Source organism: Hetaerina americana, unplaced genomic scaffold, assembly GCF_022747635.1.
Source record: "Hetaerina americana unplaced genomic scaffold, ioHetAmer1.1.p SCAF_39, whole genome shotgun sequence".
NCBI classification, from domain to species: domain Eukaryota; kingdom Metazoa; phylum Arthropoda; class Insecta; order Odonata; family Calopterygidae; genus Hetaerina; species Hetaerina americana.
Genome location: NW_027286974.1, coordinates 1340227 through 1365210, shown reverse-complemented (window position 1 = coordinate 1365210; position 24984 = coordinate 1340227). Strand labels below are relative to the sequence as shown.

General features: G+C 36.0%; 1 protein-coding gene across 1 annotated transcript; it reads right to left on the bottom strand.

The window, feature by feature from the left end:
* Window positions 1-7613: 7613 nt before the first annotated feature.
* Window positions 7614-24607, bottom strand: LOC139691676 (zinc finger protein 431-like). Its single transcript, XM_071589520.1, has 3 exons — window positions 24143-24607; window positions 16876-16947; window positions 7614-8117 (listed from the first exon to the last, which is right to left on the bottom strand). The coding sequence occupies exons 1-3, from the start codon at window positions 24599-24601 to the stop codon at window positions 7614-7616; spliced, it is 1035 nt and encodes a 344-aa protein (XP_071445621.1). The 5' UTR covers window positions 24602-24607.
* Window positions 24608-24984: the final 377 nt, after the last annotated feature.

Sequence of the window (24984 nt, the reverse complement as noted above, 5' to 3'; positions counted from 1 at the left end):
AACAATTTTTAAAAAAATCCTGTATGATTGCTTTGTATGTAGACCAGAATGATGGTCAAGGGTGTCAATCATATGTGCACTTCTACCAATAATAATTTATCAGTTGATAGGTCTATTATAACTATGCTTTTATTAACATTTTTCATTCACGATTTTAAATATCCTTATATATTAAATCATGAATATCAGGGCTTCAGGGCTCATTTTTTTGTAATGCCCGGGTCCATCTAAGACATAGCCACACAGGTTTTGAAATAAATGATTACAAGTTTAACGACATGTTATTTATATGCAATATTAATTCACCTAATTCATGTGATTCAAAGGAAGAAAAAGTAGCAAATATTTACCTAGAAAATAAGATTAATTACTGGAAAGCCTGGGTTTGAGGAAGGTAGAGGCAGGGGTCTGGGAAGATGCTGGGATTTACTTTAGGGAGGAAAATCACCCCCTCAATCTGCCTCTCCCCCTTCACCCCCAAATAAAATTTTGAAATACAACTTCTTTGAATGGATCATATTTCATTTGTTTTCTCTTTGATTTCAACCCTATTGTTTTAAGAATCCACTCCACCTGCAAATGCTAGGGCATACTTATGCCTTTCTCTTTCACACCTCTGACTCTAAAGGCATGAGTTTATGCTCCTCAAACCAGCTGAGCTCCGTTACGGAGGAGTCCGTGTAAGCCATGTGGCTAGAGTCCGGTGTAGAAGAAGACAGGAGCTGCTCCTGACACAACTTGAGCAAGTTGGTGCCAGGGATCAGTTCTTCCTGGGGTGCCATCTCATTATTCCCATTGCACCTTGGCTCCTCCACATGAATGACCTCCAACCTGACCGCTGCCTCAGCAGATGATGCTGTTTCACTGCCGGGGATCCTGCCGGCACTACTGGTATGGAGTTGATGAGACAATTCCCACCACCTCCACACTGTCCTCACTGACCTCTAGCAACTTCCCATTTCCCTTCTTTTTCTCCTTCTCTTCCTCTGACTTGCCTTGTGTGTCATCAGAGATCTCCTTGGAGATCATTGCCTCTCCGACTGACTCCTTGATGGAGAGGTGCAGGTGGGTATACAGGGAGGACAGCACATGCCTCAGCTGGTAGTGATGCATCTCAGCGGTGCTGGCCATTCCATCCCATGGCCCACCCTTGGATGGGCCCTGGCTGCTTGGGAGCAGTGACCCTGGGGTCTTTTTCAGTGTCTCCAGCAAGGTCTCCATGCTATAGCAGTTGAGGTTCATTCTGTTCATCTGTAACTGGCGGTGGAGGGCAATGGGTCGGAAAAGTCATCACTGAACTCACAGAAGGGCTAACAGCTCCTGTTCTCTGAGCACATGGGTGCTTTGGACAGCAGGGCCACTGGATCCTCCTCAGAGAGGTGACAGCAGCCCATGTCCCTATCCTGACCTTCTTCCATCTGTCCCACTTGACCCCTGTCAGCCACCTTCCTTGGCTGGGGCACTTCCTCCTGGGCAGGCACATTGGGGGGAACTGGCACCCTGGTACCCCTAAAGGCCTTAAGCTTGGCCAGGCAGGCACTAGCTGCAGCAGAGGCCTCTTCCACATCAAGCAACTCAGTATGTAGATACGGAGGGTGTACCTGGCAGAGCAGATGGTTTAGTTGGATGGGCACGGCATGGACCTCAACTGGTGCTTATGGAAGTAATGATGCGACCCCCCTGACATGGTCACCAGGTAGCAGTGTCCAGTGAATTGGGTCAAGGTGTAGACCATCTTATGACCAACCAGCTTATCCCTCTTGGGTTCAGTCTTCTTGGCAAGGAGGATGGTGTTGGAGGCCCATCTTGGGGTGGCTTCTGTCGGGGATAAAGGTAGGATCCCTTTGTGGAACATGCTGCTGTTGGGGTCGGAGGATGTGGGCAAGGTAGAGGAGAGAGATTTGGCCAGGGAAGTCAGCTCCGGGAGGAGATTGAGGGGGGAGGTTGAGTGCAGGGGAAGGTGGATGGCCTCAGCCTGTATTTACAATGAGAGGCTGAAGGCAAGGATGACCTCTTCCTTCCTTACAAGCCACGAAATAGACTCATTCTTCTTCACCAGGGTATTGACCTTTGGAGTGATGGGTGTCAGTTTGATGCTCACATTGCTGTCATCTTAATCATCTTTGTCTTCCTTATCTCTCCTCACCTTTGTTTCTTCCTCTTCTTCATTGTCCTCATGTCAGAAAATGAGGAGTTTGGTGATAATTAAGGTAAAAACCTTAGAAACATGAAGTTGTGTGATTAACTAGCACTTCCAAGCACAATTACCATGGTGGAAATATCATGAGGATCACTGCTGGGACTGGAGGATGCCATCATAGAGCCAGTCATAGGAGATGACATGTCCAACTGCCCAGAGTAAGATGTAATTAGCTTACTGATCTCATTAATCTTCCACTTCAATTCTTCATTTTCCAGGACAAGCTGCTCATTCTGATGGCATTCCTTTTCTTAATTCTCAGACAAATACTTCACTCTCTCTTCTAGTTTCCTTTCTGTGGCCAACTTCCTCTGGAGTTGAGCCTCCAGGTCCTTGACTCGGGCTTTTAAAGCTGTAATGCGTGCAAGGGCACTGTTCAAAGTCTCCAATTTCTGTCAATATTCTACCATTTTCTTCCAGTGGTCATGCAATTTCACCCTTCATTTCTAATAAATGATTGAGGATGCAATCTAAAAACAGGAAAAAGGAAAAGGAAGGACATTTCCCACTTTCAAAGAAATAAATTTATCGAAGAAAAAAAAGGTACTGAGATAAGAATATTTAAAATAATACATAATGAAAACAAACTCAAATGACACATTTTTCTTACTGATCATTTAGGTTGTAAGAGTTCCTCTCTAAAAACAAGCTTGATGACACATCTGCTACAACTTTGGAAGTAAGTTGAAAACACTTGCTATGGAAGCAAACAGTACAGTTTAATACAATTATCCTCACATATGAATTTAACATGACTTCTCCTAGGATATATTAATAAAAATAGACTTATTATCCATCAAATATTTATTCAATGAATAACCATATATTTGTTTGCTGTTGGGTAAAATAATTACACAGTAAAGACATTATTTCACGAAATCAAAGAGAACTTTTGATTAAAAATGACAGGTAAATTAAAATTAATGAATACATTTTTAATATCAATGTAATGATTTCAAGAGTAGTAAGGCAAAGTTATTCAAACAGACATGAGCCCAGGTATCAGTCAATTATCTGCATTCTAATGTCTTCCATAAGTTTTCTCCCAAGGCAGTATATGTCCCAGAAGGAATTGAATGTTCAATGGTGGCCATATACTCATGAATAGGTATTTACTTAATATCTATTTACAATTATATGTGCCTTCCAAAGTTGCAATAATTCATTCTGCAGATAGAAGTTGATCAGAAGTTAAGATTGAGATAATTAATAACTAACATTAACAGCTGGCTATTTGAAATATCAAGGAGTCAGCTCTGTTATTTTAAGTTTAAATTTAGGGTCTAAGGATGAGAGGGATATTAAAATGGAGATATTATAGTATTTATTGTAGGTCGTGAAAGTCCAATGGGTAGAGCATTGGACTGCTGACCAGAGGGTCCCAGGTTCGATTTCCAGGCAAGGCACTCTGGGCACCCGCAGCTCCACTTAAGCTAAAATGATTGTTTGGATACCAGGTCTCCCTTGGAAACCATAACTTGCAAAGGGGAAGCAACTGGCCTCCCTACCCTGATGTGTGAATCTTCACATGCTGTATAGGGCTTAGTACTGTGTGATCTCTAAACCTCGTCACATACTAAACCAACCTTAGGGTTGATTACTGTGTTTATGGTTTTTTATAGCATTCATCAAAGGAATTGAAGTGTTCTGGAGCTTTTTTAAGGATTGGAAGTATCCCAATGAGAAAAATTCTAGAGTGAGTCAAGACGTAATTATTGATTCTAATATTAAGGGTTGTGGTATATTGTACAATATAGAAGGCAGGGCATTGCTGGCACTTCAAGCAGTGAACCTCATGACATAACAGGCCTTTAATAATTTTAGTGACTGGATAATTTAGCTTTGATTTCATGTCGCTCAGAAATATAATCATTGAAAAATTTTTGAAATGTGGGTTTTTAGAAGGTAAAGTGGACAGAAAGGAAAACAAACAAGTATTTGCAATTGGTAGATGGAGAAGAAAACGCTGCAAAACATCTTAAGAAGGAAAAAATGATGACGTCAGAGTTCTTGTCAATCCAATGGTTTAGCCCAAAGCACCAACAAAATGTCATGGTTTGCAGACTAATATCTAACAAAGAAACTGCCTTTTTACCAAAAAGAACCCTAAAAAAGTGAATAAAATGCTAGCCAAAGATATTAAAATCGCATTTATAAATTCCCAACTGAAACTAATAATTTGCATTTTGATTTTACATATACTTCGTACATCTCAACTGATGGTTTATAATAATTAAAAAGGAGACACTGAGGGAGGTCAAAAGGCTGTTCCTGATGAAAAAGTATACCCATAACAGTGGTGAGACCATCTTATCTTGTTTCAGCAACTAATTTTTTTCCCAGGCATCCTTCATCCCAAGGAATCTTAATAACATACTCATCCTTAATTTCTAATTCTTAATATACAGACAAGTAGAATTCTCCATTTTTTGAATGATCTTGCAAGATCAAAGAAAAGCATTACTGTGGCAAAGATAGTTTTATAATTCCATTGTTATAACGACTGATAGAATTCTTTACATTCTCCTAACCACTACTGCAAACAGAGGTGTATAAACTTTAGTCATTAATGGTCACAATAACTCAAGTGAGGTGATAGGATAAAAAAATAGAAAGTGAAAATTCATATTAAGAGGGAAAATAATTAAAATTCAAATAGCGGTTCAACTGAACAATACTGATTTCAAAGCACAGATTGCTATCTATGCAAGCAACATGAATATAAACACTCACCATATTCTCTGCTTTATCATTGCTGGACCTGTCACCTTGCATTGATTTGATTGGCAATTCTACATCCTTTTCTGGAGCAGCAGAGCAACTGCTACAAGTGTCAACCTCCTCATTCACAAGGATCATATCATTCCAGACATTCACAGCCTTATTCTCTTCAGCATCACTGGCAGTTGCATTTTCAGCAATCTTTTTTAAACCTTACCAGTAAACTAAGTCAATTTAAAAATGGCAGACAAAAATGGTAATTTAAAAATGGCAGATGATAAAAATTTCAAAAAAAGAATATCACACGGACAAACCTTTAGAGATAATTGAAAAATGAGCAGCAGCAGAAAACCTAATTAATATCAGAGATTTAAATAATTAACTTTGGGAAATAATATTTGTTAAGACTGCAATACATAATTGTTGTATTCTTTCAACTAAATCTTCACTTTGTTGTCATTAATATTGACCATGCCATATCTTCATGTGGCTACTGTATAACTGTCATTTATCTCAAATGCTGTTATTTGATGCATATGATTAATAAATACCATGGCACTACTCAACATCCATATTTTGCATGAAGCAAAATAAACCATGTCCCCTCCTGGCCCTTCCAAACCTTTGTTGCATTGGCTGAGGATATAACTCTGCTCCTTACAAACCACCAACAGGAAAGGTTGATTTTGTAGTCAATGAGAGTTAACAAATATTAAGTCATACCCTGAATTATGTGAAATTCACCTATTGCAAGGTATTAAAAATGAAAGAGAGTCAAATTTTCTTCTCATTCCAAAAATAGTTTTCAAGGGGGACATCTGGTACCTTTTAAGGATAAGACAGGGCAGGTGAATGGCAGAGGTTGACCAGAGGTATACATGAGTGGACATGATCTGAAGGCACTCTTCCTCTCTGACCCTTATTGACCAACCGACTAACTCAGACCTTGTCCCACCTATATATCCACCTGACTCCCTAATCTGAGGCAACGTGAGCATAGGGAGGCAGGATAGTCCAAGAAGGATAATCACTTGGATTATATACCAGGGAATGTACCTCCAGGTCACATTCTGTGACCATTCTTTTATTAAGCTCATAAGTGGATAAAACATATCATGACACATAAGTATAACAACCTTTTCCCCTAGTCAGGGATGCAATTACAGCTTGATTATTGTAATAAATTATTACATTTGTATCGGGGTCCGCAATGCTGATTTTATTATGGGCTGCAAATAAGGCCAATAATGTCTCTGTCTCCATAATTGGTCTCTAATGCTCTATGGCCCATATTTCGGTAGTTTAAAACATCGGGATCATCCATGCCACCTGGAATGGGGTGGCGTCACTGAACACATCTAAAATGTACTTATAATTGGAATACACTCTAGATCCCTGCCATTAATTGTCAACCCATAGGCACTCCAGCCACATGATGTCACCCCTTACCGTGTCCTGGACTAAGAATAGGGTGGAGTTTCAAATTGTAGGTTATCCAGGCAATATATGCCGCTGCCTAGGATATATCCTTTTGTTGGATTCCCTGGACCACATCAATAATGTATCTGATCCACTTTAACACGTACTTTGTCAAGCTGGGCAACATTAATGTAGTGTCTATATGAACCTCCTGATATTTTATTCTCACTGATGGCTTTAACGAGCTCTTTTCAAGATCAAGCAATATTCCTAGGTCCACTTTATGAACTGAAGTATTTGTTTCACCAATGTTGTTTGGTCACTACGCAACAGGATTAGCCAATCATCCAGATATGCTATCATGACTACCTGGAGTTTCTCCTACAGTTCACTTCTAATTGCCTGCACCTTCCATTGCATAATGGCGGGTGCAAATGTAAGACCCATTGGGAGTCTCATCCAAATGTAACGGATTCCTTGGTGATAAACCCCCTAAAAATGGCGGTGCTGTTGGGTATCTGCCAAAAGGCATCTTTTATATCCAATTTAATCAATTGGATATTGATGGGAATTGCCTCTAGATTCTGTGTGGCTGAGTGGAGGGTGAACTTTGGTGTTTGGATATACATGATGGATGGAAAGGGGAAAAGTCCCAATTTGACTCAGTGATATCATCCTTTTCAACAAAATCGAACTATGCAGAGGCTGACAAAAAAATTCGCAATTCACTGGTTTTTTCTTTATTTAGTTATAATATTTCTGCATGTCTTCTTGATTCTTTATTATGTTTTAATATCGTACTGTAAATGAAAAATGTTTTAAAAAAACATTCGTTTTGTGTCTACAAATCAAAATATAATTGCTAAAAAAATATTCTTCAAATTCATGATGCTGTCGTAATTACATTAATTTTTCAGATGATGTAAATATATTACATCATTATTAAATACAATATTATATTTTGAAATAAAAACACTGCATATGGGTATCTTAACAAATAACTTCATAATGGTTTTTTTTCTAAGGTGATACATTTTCTCAAATTACCCTTCGCATTTCTCACTAGTACCCCTGAGATCCCCACCGCACTAAGACAGTTAATTATTGTTATCATGATATACATAATTATGCTGAGATTTGTCACTTTATCAATAATTTTTTAATTAAAGAAATTTACATAAAAAAGGATAATAATGTCACTTTGTTACAAAGTTGAAATTAAAGTTTTACAATCCTTTCCTTAGAGTGAAATAAGCTTTTGGATCTTACATTTTTATGATAATTTTGCAGAGTGTGTCTTCATGTGTGAGATTAGATGACAACGCTGAATGAATGCTTTTGAACAGACATTGCACTTGTGAGGCCTTTCACCAGTGTGTGTCTTCATGTGACTCTTTAGATGATGAGTCAGAGCAAAAGCTTTAAAACAAATGACACACTTGTGTGGCTTTTCACCAGAGTGTGTAATCATGTGTGACTTCAGATGACTTCTCTGAGTGAATGCTTTTGAACAGATGTTGCACTTGTGTGGCCTTTGATCAGTATGTTTCAATATGTGATCCTTTAGAAAACATTTATAAGCAAATGCTTTTAAACATACATCACATTTGTATTTCTTTCCATCAGTATGCGTCAACATGTGCCTCTTTAAGCTACTATTAAGAGCAAATCCTTTGCTACATATTTCACACCTGTGTGGCTTTTCTCCAGTGTGTGTCAATATGTGCCTCTGTAAATGTATCTTTCCAGCAAAACCTTTTAAACACAATGCACATTGGAATGGCCTTTCCCCAGTATGTGTTGACATGTGGATTTTGAGTTTACTTAAATATGGAAAGTTTTTGGAGCAGAATTCACATTGGTGCTTCTTCTTAAGAGCATGCACCAATTTGATATGACTTTTAAGGTGTTCTTTTCTCTTAAATACCTCCAAACAAACATCACATTTGAATTGCATCACCTTGTTATGATGCACATGCATTACATGATCTTTGAGAAGGTCCTTTTGTTCAAATACCTTGTTGCAAATTTTACACACATTCGGTTGAGTGGCTGAAGCATTTTCTCCTGCATTATCTTGTTTTTGGTAATCATCTGAAACATTTGAAGGATAAGGTAAGGTTGATATTCATTTAATAATATATTCCTGCAATTAAAGAATTATTTAAACCAGTTTGGATAAACGTATTAATGTAAATAAATTATTATAGGTATTCATGTACACATCATTTCCTGTAAAAAGTCATTATATGTATGTTAGTAACTTCAGCTGTGCTGAAATCCTAGGAACAAAGCATCTGTCATTAACTAAAGCTGACCTGAATTATGCCTGTGTATAAGGGCTTCTCTGGTTTCGCACCAGGTCAGGTTGGGTAGCACCAACATTTCGACAGCTAATTTCGCCATTGTCTTCAGGGTGAAGTGACATTGCCGGGATTGTGCCCAGTATTTATATGTTTAGCGTGGAGTCCGCTATCTTGTGATTGCCAGAGCCTGCATCCCGTTTCTGTGCACCATATTGAAAAAGATTGGCAGGATCCTTAAGAAACATAAGGTGGAGACAATACATAAACCTCAGAGCAAGTTGAAATCCTTTGTATCCACTGTGAAGGATGACCGGAATCTAAAAAGAGCTGGAGTTTACAAAATACCCTGCGAGTGTGGGAGATCATACATTGGGGAAACTGGGAGAACAGTGGGAAAGCAACTCATTGAACACAAGAGAAATATCCAACTCTGCTACCCCAAGAAATTGGCGGTGGAAGAACATTGCATCGAATTGGAACATAGAATAGAATTCTCCAAGATAAAGGTCCTTTGTCCGGCCAATGGATACTGGGACCGGATTGTCAATGAAGGAGTCAACATAAGATTGAACAAGAACCTGGTAACTTGAGACAATGAATTCCAGATTAGTAATGCATTGAAACCTGTACTCAAAAAGATCACGGAATCGAGAGAACAAGCATCTTAAGCAATCACGAGTGGGCAGACTCAACAGCAAACATAAATACTGGGCACATTCGTGGTAATGTCAATTCACCCTGAAGACGATGGCAAAGTTAGGTGTCGAAATGTTGGTGCTACCCAACCTGACCTGGTGCAAAACCCGAGAAGCCTTCATCCACAGTATTTGCCAGGAAAGCCTCAGATCATTCGGAATTATGCCTTCTAGCACATTTTGTTTTACCTTCGTCAGAGTCAATATGCTTTTCTCAGGGTAGGGGAAGTGGAGAAATGATGTCATGCTATTATTTTTCAAAAACTGCATCATAAAGAGAAGGGTATAAGCCCAATATGGCCGCAATAAGGTATGAAAATCTTTCTTTTCATATGCAAATCTTCAGAAAAAATCCACCAAAAAGAAATGCAAGGAAATTCCAGACATTTTACAGAGTTGATCAATGGTTCTGTGATGATCTTCACCAAAGAGTGTATTGATTTTGTCAATATTTTCATCAGCTACTGATGTTGAAGGGTAGCCTGAATTGGGTTGGTCTTTTGAATTGCATTGGTTCTCAAAAGTATAAATCATTCATAGACTCTGGGTTTCCTTAGAAGAGATTGGCATAACAAGTCTTGAGCATTACTAATGGTTGCACTGGTATTTCATCCAACACGAAATAAAATTATACTGCTGTATTTTACTCTGAATAGTCCATCATCATGTTTTCTGCCAAAATGAAAAAAAATTGTTCCACTGAAACAGCTCTTATTGACTACTGCATCCCAATTTCTGTTACCTTTGGGTCCTCGTTTGTGTATCTCAAAATTTTACCCTTTCTGTTGTTACGTCAATTGCTTACTTCATCAATCAAGAAGCACCTTATCCTTTCTAAGTACATAAAGTATGTACTATGAGTCACTCACAATATCTTCAATATCTCCCCAATAAATGAGAGATAAAAACTAGGTTATTTACCTTGGTAATATTTTATTGATAAGATTTAAACTGATATTGCTGAGCAAAAAAGGAATATAGCATGGCCTTGAAGTAAAATGAACTCGGGTTTTTTATTGCAAATAAACAACCAATAAAGGAAAATAGCTAATAAAAGGGTTTATAATTGTCTCACATAACTGTTCCACATGGGTTTACTTAGTGTTACCCTGATATTAAAACTGTTATTTTTTATACAAGGACTTCAAGAAAGATCAAGAAGAACATTTCAGAAGTATTTAATAGCATACAGGAAAGGAAATATATCATTTAAAGAATGATATATTTTTCTCTGTGAAAAGAATGTTTAAAATCAGGGAAATTTCATATTGTTGCATTTAATATAATGAAGAAAATAAATCAATAACAATGGATATGACATAATTATGAAAAAATTAAGATTAGGACTAGGAAAATGTGAGTATGCAGCAGTTAACATTAAGTTGGGCAATTAATTAGTTTTAATTATCATACATATCTCAGGGTTTCCAGATGATTTGAACTATTCAATAATTTTGTTGGGAACATAAATTGAACATCTTTCTTAGCTAAAATATAATGAATTACTTAGTGGCAAATTATTTTTGCAACTTATTATGATGAATTATAATTAACTCTATGTATTTTTCAGAAGATATTTAATTAAAATTATTTTTAGTTGCATTAAAAAAAACTAATTAATCACATTTTCACACCAAATTTTTGCAGCATTAAAGGTATCTTGTATATGTGTTAGCTTATCTTGATAACTTATTGACAAGATCAATGATGAGGCAGTGCAATGTAATGACCTTCTTAAATTAAATTATTTCAAAAAATCAATTTTCCTTACTTTTGATTTGGTTTCATTGAATGACTTGTATATACTTTGATTGGCTAAAATAAAAAATATCAACTTTTGGCAAAATTTAATCAAGTTACTAAAGCAAATTGTCTATTTTGCCATACCAAAATATCCCATGAGGACCTTAGGGTAAAATTAAAAGGCACTAAACTAACTCACATCTTAGGATCATAGATTTTTGTGGCATTCAGATGAAAGACTTCTCATTCTCAGGATATCACCATGCAGGTTATTTCTATGATAACAGTTTAGCCTGTGTTTCAATGAGCAACTTCAGGTTTAAGTAAACCAGATCAGGTAACTTTGCCATGAAGATGCTCATTGAAACACAGGCACAACTGTTGTCAGAAAAAAAACCTGTAGGAGGACATCCCGAGATGGAGTCTTAATCCCATCTTAATTTTTCATTAAAAGAATTGTGCAGACATTACAAATACATCAAAAAATTTTGCATGTGAATTTTTTATAAAGCTTAATATTTCTCACAAATGCTTTGGTGAAAGGTTAAAACCAAATATTGAAATGGGGAATGGTTGTTTTGGGTTATTTAAGTTATCATTCCTAACTGATAAAATCTAAAATAAGAATATTCAATCAAAAGAAAAGGCTTAAAAATACAGAAAGGTTAATAAAAGATCTTATTTGAGTAGCTTAATAAATAATATTAAATATATTAATAAATAATTCTAAATACAATGATAATATTACCATTTTTTTGCAATTTATCATACTATTTTAAATGGCCTTTCAGTTATTTTGAAAACAATTTTCAAAAAGTAACTCAGATTTTCCAAAATACCTTAGTAGTACTGCAGGGATAAATCACCGATAGTTGTATTAAAACTATTGGTGATTAACCCTTCAATCCCACTAGTGTCAGCAGAGTCCTTAGCTTTCCTTACCTTGTTCCTGCAACATCTTCCCTCCCAGTCTTACTTCCATCTGAGGAATGTCAGCATCACAATCTTCCTTAATATGAACTTCTTCTTCAGGGGGCATATATATTTCTGCATATTCCAAAGGATCCTGCAAGATCAAAGAAAGAATATCACAGATTTTCAGGATATCATGAAAAATATTTTTGCTAAACATGGTTTTTTTGAAATGAAGAAAAAAAATTGTTAACTTGTATGCATTATATTAACATAATAAATATTTTAGCTGATAGGTCTTGAATAAAATCCCCTAAGTAATTATTTGCTCGATTGTATCATTTTGTTGACAATCCAAAGAAGACCACTGTAGAGGTACCGTATTTCATACTAATTGTTCTAATATTTACCTTATTTGGAAAGTAATTAAAACTTATCACATAAACTTTTCATGCCAGATTCCATTCTCACAGCTACTATTAACCATTCCAATTTAATTGTAGTTAACCATACTAAAACCTTTTGGTAATTCTGCCAACATTGTCTATGCCTAACACATTATTTAACTTAATCTGCTTTAAAGCCCTTTCTATGTCATCATCGGATATGACTGGACCTTAGCTATCTTCCTCACTGTAAGCTTACTTTTTCATGTATAAACTTGGTTACCTAAGTTCTTAACCATTCAGTTCTTTTTATATTCTTCCCAAGTTTCTTGGATATTTTCTGTCTGAGCATTCTTTATCTGACCCAAGTTCTCTTACTGTGTAATGAAAGTTCTTTAACAGACAGTTTTTCATATTAATCCTTTCAATTCCCTTGGATCTTTTCTATCTCAATTTTCTGACTCAATTTATCTCTGATTATTTGAATAGATCTTTCCTTCTTACTTTTCGATAATGATTTAACCTTGCTGAATAGTACTCAAATTTTGCCCATCTTCTGAAGAATTATCATATACTTGCATAATCCTGAGAACCCTCATTTTATATGCTACCAATAATTCAGAGCACCAATAACCTCTGAATATAATGTGAAGAGTCAACACCAGCCACACTCTCATAAATGGGCAAAGGATGGATGAGGGAAAATAGAGAAGATATAAGCAGTAAATCTTTAAAAATTATAAAAATTTATAAATAAATGAATATAACCAATAAGAAATAACATTAAAAAATCAAAAATAATTGAAATAATTAGATACCATAAATGATAAGAACAATAAAATGGCAACTGCATATAAATCATGTAGTATCTAGCTTGGACAATACAGCATTGATCCTTGCTACTCCAAAGCAATCACATTCAATCGGGGCTTACAAGAAGTTCTCTCTGCACCAGTGGCCCATAAGTAACAAATAATCAAATAATAAAAACAAAAAAAAATACAAACTGTCTAGCTTGGATGTACTCAGCAGCATTGATCCTTACTTGTCACATACACTCGCACTATCAGGGCTTATTAGAGGTTTCTCCCTGCGTCATGGGCTTACTTATTATACATAGGGACATAAAATTAAAAATTACAACACATGAAAAATAATTATGAACCCTCTAGCTTAGATAAACTATATAGCATTGATTCTTACTAGACTCCAGCAATCATATTCAATCAGGGCTAACGACAGATTCCCTCTGTGCTAGTGGCCCGTCAGTCACACGTAATATAAAAATAAAAACCAAATAATTACAAACTCTATAGCATGAATGTATTAAGCAGCATTGATCCTTGCTTGTTGCATGTACTCACACTCTATCATGGCTTACGAGAGATTTCCGTCTGCATCAGGGGCTCATTAATCACATAAAATGAAATGAAGTTAAAAATTATAAAAAATTAAAAATAATTATCTCCCCTCTAGCTTGGATATACTATATTGCACTGATCCTTGTTTGTCTTAAGCACTCACACTCAATCAGGGCTTACGAGATGTTCTCTCTGTACCAGTGGCCCATAAGTCATAAGTAATATAATAATAAAAACAATAACTACAAATTATTTGGCTTGGATATATTAAGCACCATTGATCCTTGCTAGTCTCAAGCAATCATACTTTATTAAGGCTGAGGACAGGTTTCCCTCTGCGCCAGTGGCCCATCAATCACTCACTTGCTTGGGTATGCGAAGATGCCTTAACCCTTGCAAAACTTACTCAATCACCCACAGGTCTACACAAGGAATCTCTTCTGATGTTATGTACTGTGACTTGACCTTTGTGAAAGGGTAAGAGGAGTGCCGGGAAGCTCTTGCAGAGTAACACCATTACCATTAAGCATAGAAAAATATTGCAAGACCTCAATTTTTGAAGGGTCTTTGTAAAATGCAGTGAATCTGCATGCCTATAGCGCCTACATATGCCAATCTATTTATGGGTACAATTAAACATAAGTTCTCCCATCATAGAAACACTCAAACCCCACTGTCATGTCTTTTTCTTCATCTTTTCCAGTATCTTTCAATTTATCTATATCTGACTCTGATATAACTTTCCAAGCTATCAACATTCACCCCTAGAAAAATAATTTTAACTCAGTCTGAACGAAACTTACCAACTATCAACAATGAATTGATTTCAACTGTGGCCTCCCATCATATACAAAATCTTTCATCTTCTTCTCGCTCTGTCTGTGGCTTCTGTTTCTACAAGAACACTTCCCCTTAGATAAAAATACATGGACCAGCTACTTTACTGTCACATAAAAAATGGTTACCCTCAAATACTGCTGAAGAGTAAAATTCTCAAACCTTGAACCCGATATACTCCTCTCATTGAACCACACTGCCTGAAAAGCCCTCACCTTATCATCACTTCTTTTTCCAAATACCATAAAAATAAACAATCTGTAAAGTTAGTCTTTATTGTAATTTCTGCCTTGCCCAGTATGTCAGTCAATTAAACACAACCCTTTCCCTCTTCATCATAACCAATACCATTCTACCAAAACCATCATGATCCTTAATTATCCTATCCTTAATAATCTTGCTTCCCACAACCAATCTTCTGATGACCACTTCTCTGATAAGGTGATTGAAAACCCTTTCAAAACTGGCAAGTAGCAGACAGGTAAGAACTGAGAGATGGCGCATATCTGAGTGCTCCTGTCATTTAAGGCCTTCCAGCCTAGCCAAGCCCACTGAATGCATCAAATACCTGGCTACAAATAATAAATTCATGTTTCAGGGAAAGAACAAATAATATGTTTTCTATGTAGAGATACTAAAAAGAATAAAGAGGAGGAACAACTAAGTCATCCTAGCAAACACCTAGCATGCCCACAATTCTGGCTTACCTGAACAGTCTTTACTTTGCACAAGATGTCTATTTCCTGTTCTGAAAATTAAATCCTGCAATAATTTTCACACAACCTAATACATGTCATGCTACATAATAGCCATTATCTATCCTAACACTTTGATTTTCTATAGAATCCTGGGAATATCTTATCTCCTCTTAAAAAACTGACAAATCACTACATTATCTTGTTTGAATACACCACCTTTATCATGAGCAGTAATTCAATACTTTTGCCATTTTCATTTGAATAGAATTGCATATGCAGACAATTGCAATAATTCTATACAGCAAAAAACAGTAGTCCTGTTTATAAACACTAATACCATCAAGTAAATTGCATGATATTTACAGCAAATTTACAGTAAATACAGATTGCTGGTTGGCGCACAACAACTGATGTCCTGCTGTTTCTGCAACTTGGAGAGCACTGTAACTGGTTTTGAAGCATAGCTTAGAGTCCCTCCTACTTACCAACAGTGACTCAATTCCAATCTTTTCAATAGGAGTGGCATGGGATATGTGATTGCATTACTTTTGGAATACACTGTGTATATATATGGGAGAACATTTAAAGAGAGACTCATCCTGCATCTTATCGAATGAGGGCATTATGGTTATAAATTTGACCTCATATATAAGATCTGGGAGACAAGGTTTATATTAATTGATCTTTGCCCAATTAGTCTTAAAAAATTGAAATGTTCATCACATCTTTTGATGATAACACTGCTTTAAGCCAGAAAGGAAAATTGGATCAAAAGTATAGATTGATAATTATGCTCCCGAAATGCACTCACCAAATGACTTGAATCTTCATTGTCCAACCAATGACTATCATCTTCATGCACTGATGAGCCAGTATCAATTTTCAAAGGAACAGAGCATCCACTGGTAGTGTCAATTTCTTCTTTGACAATGATCATGTCATCTTGGACATCCACCTCACTGCTGTCGACAGCATCACTGGCGATGGTCTCGTCTTCAATCTCTTTCTTGATCTCACCAGGAAACTAATTCAAAGCATATCAACAATATGAATTAATATGGTTTAATGATGATTTATGGTTTTATGATCTAATATGGTATTATAATTGTATATGTTAAACATTTCAAAGTAAGTGATTCAGGGCAAAAAATCTTTTTGGCCAAACTTTGTTATGTATGTCTTGCTCGAAAATAATTTTGGAATCCATTATTTTGCAAAACAATTAACAATTATGACTTCAGGTGCTTAAATTGAATGCATATACAATTCATTAAATGGAATAAACATTATGATGGTTCACCATTTCAGTGCAGGTTTTTGAAAGGCCAGAGCCATTGAAACCTATTGCACTTCTTCCCCATGCTTAAGAAAAAAGAACTTAAACTTCCAAGACACTATAATATTAATTGTGAAATAGTATTGGTTATGATTGCAATGGATAACTGCTCAATTCACTCACCTGAATATTCACTTCATTGCAATTGTTAACGGCCATAAAATTCATTCCATGGACTGGTGAATATGGGTTCTTCATCTCAACTGATGCTGTTCCCACGGAATGTACAGCAGATTCCACAGTACTACTTTAAGGCCATACTTTGTCTGATGTACCATCAACCATATGCTCTCCAGGGTTCTTATTGTCTTGGGTCTGGACATCACTCATCTCCTTAAAAATAATAAAAACAGTAATCAAATTCAGTCGGTTTGGTAGGTGATGGTAGCATTCACCCTATACTAAGTCCTTCATGGCATTATGTTAAATTCACCTATTACCGTGGACCCCATTAAGAAGTATAAGGGAATCGAACCCAATCCCACTGTTCGGTAGTGTTAAAATGTCAAATAGGAATGGTTCTTGAATGATTTGAATTATTTTATACATAGATATGACAGGGCGTAATGAAAGGATGTTCAAAAAAATGATCGCATTTACTTTGACATGGAGCGAAGTTATGAACAGTGCAGAACATGGTCATTGAAGATGCAAGATGATTGAAATAAAAGATAGGATGCTTTTGCATATGTCGGTTTGGGAGTGGTGAAATGAACAGTAATTTTCACAAAATTACTTTACCAAGCTAACGTGCTCAAATAGTGCACATTTTTGCCACAAATGATAATGCCTGTGATTGATAACAAAGTTATCAATCACAGGCATTATGAGATACGGGAATGAATTGTACAGCATATAAATCAACACAGATGCAACGAAATATATTCTTTTGGGGCAAGATATGATTTTGTTACATCGTTCAAATTAACGGATGCAACTGACCTCTTGTCGATTAGTTAACCAGCCTTCCGTCCCAGGATTGAACCCCTTTTGGATACGATTGTAGAAAACAAACAGACACTCTGCACATCGATGCTTAAATAGCCGGAATTCCGTAAGCTTCTCGATGCAGGTCGAACAAATCAACCAGGGATAATTTGCATCCTCCACAACCTGACAAAATACATCAAAACATTATTTTGACATTATAATGCTGAAATCTACTCTTGTCTACTAATCACTATAGTTTTCCCCAATACCTTACGTATTCCATGAACTAATGGCTTTTAAGTACAACGAAGATCTTCAAAAAATATTTTAGAAAGGACATCACACATACAACTCACTTACTTTTACATTTATCAAATCCTCTATAGTGTTTTCCAACATAAATTCCGATTTATTATTCTTGTCGAAAATGTTTATCAGAACCCCACCACTGTTTAAACACAATCTGCATACAACAAAATGAATTTTATCACACATTATGAACGTTTTAGATTACGTCGGATGATTGACCGGACAATATAACGTTAAATATATAAATATCCGTCAAACATTACGTGAAATATTTCGATTATTCACACAATACAACATCCCAAGTGCTACGACAACTTGCGATTGGCATTTCATTCTTCTTCTTTTCTCTTCAACACAGCAGGTCACTAGCAAGAGCAAAAGGGTCGATAAAAATGACCGACTCTTTGGAGGAAGAGGATCACAATTCCTCAAATTACACAATGCCACCCGGTGAATCACGTCTAATCCAGTAAGAGAGTGAATAAAAGGCGGAATAGGTGTTTTTCTAAATAGATTTGAGCAGGATGGAGTGTCACAGGTGTCGGACACGGATTAACTGAAGTACCTAACGGTAAATATATGATAACATCGTTCCCAATTTACTTGAATTACTGTTCAAAATTGATAAAAAACCATAGTAAACAAAAAAAACTTCCCAGCTGGGCACTTGCGTTTGGTTCTTCATCTGTTCATTTTATTTCTGCGGTATTTCTTGTAAATCATAGGATTGATACGAGTAGAGTCGATCTGAATCTGGGTCAGAACATATGAACATATTTGGGAATTATTAGACGTATCACGAAACATTGACAGTTAAAATTACATTAAGATTATTTTGAGATCTTCATTATCTGATTAACCATGACAAACAACGTTCAATGTTAGCTTGACATCGATTCAAATCGTCAGAAAAAGATTCAGTTCGTCAAAGTCCCTTTCCTACGGGTCGAAGATTTATTTTGATGTGTATTCAGGTAGGAACAGAATGAAGAGACGATTACATGGAACTTGTAATATTTTTAATACACTATATGTCTACAACGCACAATAACTTTCGCTTGTATTAATAGTGGGTTATTCTTACATTTAGCAATCATCAGCAAAACGTATCTGAATCTTTTGATCCAGGTCTTTCAAATGAATAATCGGAACATATTAGACCTTTTTAGTTTTTTCGATTTGTATATAATACCAAAGAATGCCGGTCATTCTTCACTAACTAATAAAATTATATAAAACGGAATTATTTTTCCTCTCCTTAATTACTACATTAAATTGAAATACCCAGACATATATCTGATCGGATTAAGATTCTTTTTTCCATATCACTCAATTCCATTGAAGAGTGTGACAGATGAAGTACGGAATGCAATTGTCCAGATGATGAGTTGTTTACTTTGAGTTTTCGGCTGTTAAAATAAACTTTAGTTCTATTTCAAGTAAACTGTGACATATTGCAGAATTATTTAGGGTTGTATTGTAAAGTGAATCATTCGGAGTAGTCTAAAACTTTCATAATGTGCGATAAAGCCGAATTTGAAGTGTGCAGATTGTGTTTAAACAGTCGTGGACTGTTGATCAATGTTTTCGGCGAGAATAGTAAATTACAAATCATGCTGCAAAAGACTGTAGAAGATTTAATAGATTTCAAAGTAAGTTTAGTTGTCTGTGTTCAGTGCTTAGAATGTTATGTGTGTAAAAAATCTTATATGAGATCGAAGTTCGTTTGTATATCGCGTATACTCTTTTGTAAAATAATGATGATATTAAGACCAGAAGTTTAGTGCGTTATTTGGTGAATATCTGTGTATGAAATATTTCATCAGGTTGTGCAGGATGAAATTCATCCCTGGTTGGTGTTTTCTTCCTGCATGGAGTTACTGACTGAATACCGGCTATTTAAGCGTCGATGTAGCGAGTGTTTGTCTGTTTTCTATGATCGCATAAAAAAGGGGTGCAATATTACGACGAAAGACTTGATAACCAATCGAGAAGAGGTCAGTTGTATTTATTAAATTGAACTATATCAACAACGAATACTATATTCCTCTATGAAAACGAATCTGCGGGAAAAGAATTTTGTGATCACCAAGGTCATGATGAATGCCAATTATTAATAAGTGTTGCTAAGATACCCAATCCTAAAAAAGGGGTAAAGTGAAAGTTTGTAAATTTTATATTCTAGGAAAATTTGTCACAAGAGATAATTTTCCTTGTAAAAAGTTAAAAAAAACGGAAATGTATTCTATAAAATTAATGCATTAAATTGAACAATATCAACAACGAATACAGCTTTGAGCTAGAGGGAATCTTATATTGCATATTCTCTGAAATAGATTTGGAAATGTTTTCTTTAATATAATAAGTTATCTTACTGATAACCTTCTGAGTCACCTGGAATAACATTTCCTTGTATTCGAATGCCTTTTTTGGTTTTGGTTAGTCATCGCCAAGTTTTGTTGATGACTATCCGCTGTCTCTCTCCTGCAGAACTCCATTTCTTTCTCCCAACAGGCATTAGTTGTGCATAAACCATAGTCTCCCTCGTCATCACCATTTCTTTCATTGCTGTTTATTGCATATCTCTCTGCAGTCACTATCAAGGGTTTCCCTGCAGTAAAACACACCCTACTATGTCTTCTATGTGATGGTATATTATGTCAACTTATTCCTCATGATTGCTCCAAGGCATTGAGACTTGATCAATAATCAGGTTTATCAGTTCTGTGTACTTCTTCCAATGGTATTCTATCTTTTTCTAGGTCTATGTTGATTAGGTTTATATTTACTTTTTCATTTGATAATTTGGCCACCCTGATATTTAATTTTGCATATTTGGTGGTGTCAATGTCCATCAATGACATACCCTCATACTAAAGGTTTTTCCAATGAATTGAGAAGGGTTTTATTAAATGTTATCAAGGCAAGATGTTTCTTTGCTATTTACATGGGATTAAGAAGAAATATAAGTGGTAGATTGAGGTGTGATCCTCAGGTGATAGATATTGAATCGCCAACTGGGACACTTCAATTGGATTTGTATGGACTTCAGCATTTTCAATCTTATTTTGTTACCAGATGTAATCCTGAAAAATCATTGGTGGCACAGAGAATGAATTTATCTACTCCTAATTATTAATGCACTTGTAATGGCTGAATTTCACATAATGACATGTAGGGGTTAAAGTTGGGTAAACTATAACATTAACTGCCAAATGAAGGTTCCCATTGATTGCTGTGTTAATGGTTTATAATGAGGAGGGTGATGTCCTGAGCAATGACAACAAAGGTGCAAAGAGGCTAGGAGAGGATATGGTTGGTGGCATGTAATGCAAATTGTGAACATTCAGTAGTGCTGCAGTATCTCATATCATTCGCCTTGAACAGAAATAATTGATAGAGATATCAATTATTTCATGAGCTCTTGGAAGAATTGGATTGCCACTAATAAATACAACAAGGTATTGATCTAGGTTAAAGAATTGAGGTATAACGCAATGCAGTCAAAACAAATGTTGTTTCACAAAGTTTATTACCAAATTATCTTCGAGTGATCAAGTTTTTTACTGCTGTGTCTAGTATTTCCTTAACTGGAAAGATGTATTGTCCTGATGCTCTTATTTTTAAATGTTTATCTTATGCCATTATGATATTATAACCTGTTTATGCCCACTGAGTTGCCCACTGAGAATCAGAAAGACTTGGATAAGGATGCATTCGCATTTGACACTGTTGGCAGTAATGCCATGAATGTCCGAGATGACTTGATTATTGTAAAAGAAGAGGCTGAGACTTCTAGTAGATAATCTTTTCCTCCAGAAAAGGATGTAGAACTGCCAATGGTTGCATGAATTCAGGCAGGTGAAAATCATTGGTGCAGTAATGTAGAAGAAAAGAATTCCGTGAGTGTCTATATATAATGTTGTGTTTGTATGTATAATAATGTGTATACAATTAACCATCTACATATTAAATCTAGCCTATTTAAGGTAAAACTTTCCTTGCAACAATTTCAGAGTGTAAAAATCATTCGTATTGATTGGGATATGAACCCAGATCCCTCAATATCCGGTCGAGTTCTTTAGCCACTTAAGCTACTGTGGCATCCTCTTAAACTCTGAAATTTTTTGGCTTTTTAAGGAACAAGATGTTGTTTTGAATTTTCGTGCATACAATGTCACAAGCATTGATATTTGTGCACAACATGCCACATCCCACAAGGTTAAAGCCAACTTATGGTGTTAATACATTGACAAATTTCAACGACACTGGGGGAGATGCCGCCACAATCTGAAATTGTTGCGTTGAAATACAAGTTAGCAGATGACTCTGTTAAAAGTTACTTTTGCGGCATCTCCTTCAGTTTCTTTGGAATAAAACTATTCTTTTTATTTTCTTGAAAACCCTCTTTTATCTTGATGGTTGCACTTGGTTGTTTGTTATCCTTTCATTCCTCCTAATGTTTTTTGACCAATGGGGAATTCAGTTCCTATTCTTCTTTTTGCAAAAGTTGTTAGTAGAATATTAATACTTCCATTACTCATTATTGTTCTATGAAAACACATCTCTCTCTGAAATGAGATCTCACTCTATCTGTAATGTTTGTCTTTCTGGACCCATTGGAAGATAGAGATGTTTCATTACTCTTTAATAAGGAAGTAGATATTAAAGATGACTGTCATTTTGACATTTCTCAGGACCCATTAGAAGATAGAGATGTTTCATTATCCTTTAATAAGGAAGTGGATATTAATCCTTTGCGGTCCAACGTCGAGTCGCACTCGACAGTCTCTGCGTAAGTATCTGGTCCAACGTCGAGTCAGGCTCGACAGAGCTGCGTGCAGCATTTATACGCCTCATCAGTATGGTTCTACCATCTGGTATCATTTGGTTGAACTTCTTAGACCTACTTAAACCTTTCTGCGTGTCTTTCTTGGATGTAATACCTTTTAAGCATGTGAATACAATTAAACACGTGATGTTCAATTTTGGGTAGTTTACGATCGTAGCTGATGCAATTGAGCCATGGTTGACATTATTTTTCAGTGTTTTTCAACTAACTTTGGAGGTTTCTGTAACCTATAGGTTAGTTCTTTTGTAAAATTACCTAATTATTAGAATGTGTTATTATTCCGTTCCAAATATTGCGCACATAATGCATAGTAAAGTCAGTTTTCCTTGTTTTTTATACCAGTGATTCATTTCTATGGATTTCATTTACAAGCTCTCTTCTTATTTTTAGTGGTTCAAAAATGGATGAAGATGAGATAAGAAAAGAAATTTATGCTGATAGTAGTGACGAAGATGACTATATGTGTGATGTTGATGACGAGTTTGCAGATTTGTCTAGTGAAGAAGATTGCAGCTTCGGGAATGATTTGGATCAAATTGTGACGTTAAACGCGTTGTTTCTTTGCTCAGTACTTGGAGCACATCATCTTCGGAGGCTATTTCAAGGAAAGCAAAGGGAACTTGTCAGATTCAAGAGGTTGAGAAGCCAAGTGTCGTTGTGCACTATACAAAAAATATGGGCGCAGTTGGCACTGCAGATCAATATACCTCTTCCTACTGCTTCCTTCGAAAGACTCTAAAGTGGTGGTGAAAGCTGTTTTTCTGGGGCATGGAGGTATCAATAATAAATGGGTATATCCTTTACCAGGAAAACTGCAAGATTCAAAATAAAAAACCTATAAGTCACCTAAGATTCAGGAGGCAGTTGTAGATGGAGCTAGTTGGCAACTTCCGCCAGGGAAATTCTGCAACCAAGAGAGGAAGAACTTCCGATTCAGACAAGGAGCGGAGACTAATTGGGAAGCTACATATAAATATTCCGAATCCAGAGGGAAAGCACAAAGACTGTCTTGTGTGTTCGAAAAGAAATGTGCCGGGTGGAAGAAGGGAGACAATCTATATATGTGAAACTTGTGACCATAATCCTGGACTACATGTGGGAAATTGCTTCAAAAGATATAACACGCTTAAAGATTTTAAAGAATAAATTAAATCATTTGATGTGCTTCACTATAATAAAGAGGAAACCCACATAAAAAAAATGCAAATATGAACAATAAAATATACAACATTAGCATCTGACGTTTTATTTCTTTTTTTCTTAAAATAATTTGGACCAGACTGTTGGAATTGCGAAATAAATATTGGACAGCAAAGAGTTAAATAACTACTCTTAGTAAACCTTTAAGAACATATGATGTACTTGAATGGCTTTTCACTAGTGTGTTAACATGTGAGACTTAAGCTGACTGTTGAAAGTGAATTCTTTATCTCATATCCGGCACATATTTGGCTTTTCATCGGTATGTGTCAACATGTGAGTCTTTAAATGACACTTCTGGGTAAAAGTTTTTTGACATATCCTGCACTTGTATGGCCTTTCACCAGTGTGTATTAACATGTGAGTCTTTAGACCACTACTCTGGGTAAAAGTTCTTTCACATATCCTGCACTTGTAAGGCTTTTCGCCAGTGTGTGTCAAGATGTGTGACTTTAGATGGCTCTTGACAATAAATGTTTTTAGACACAAATGGCACTTGTATGGCTTGTCACCAGTGTGTGTCAACATGTGAGTCTTTAGAATACAATTCTTGGTAAAGGTATTGTGACATATCCTGCACTTATATGGCCTTTCACCAGTGTGTATTAACATGTGAGTCTTTAAATGACACTTCTGGGTAAAAGTTTTTTGACATATCCTGCACTTGTATGGCTTTTCGCCAGTGTGTGTTAACATGTGACTCTTTAGATTACTACTATGGGTAAAAGTTTTTTGACATATCCTGCACTTGTAAGGCTTTTCGCCAGTGTGTGTCAAGATGTGTGACTTTAGATGGCTTTTGACAGTAAAGGCTTTTAGACACAACTGGCACTTGTGTGGCTTGTCACCAGTGTGTGTCAACATGTGAGTCTTTAAGGTAAAATTTCTGGTGAAAGTATTGTGACATATCCTGCACTTGTAAGGCCTGTCACCAGTGTGTGTCAACACGTGCCTCTTTAAAGTACCAATACAAGTAAATACTTTAGAACAGATCTCACATATGTGTTCCCTTCTGTCAGTATGTGTCAACATGTGCTTCTTTAAATGTATCTTTCCAGCGAAACCTTTTAAACACAATG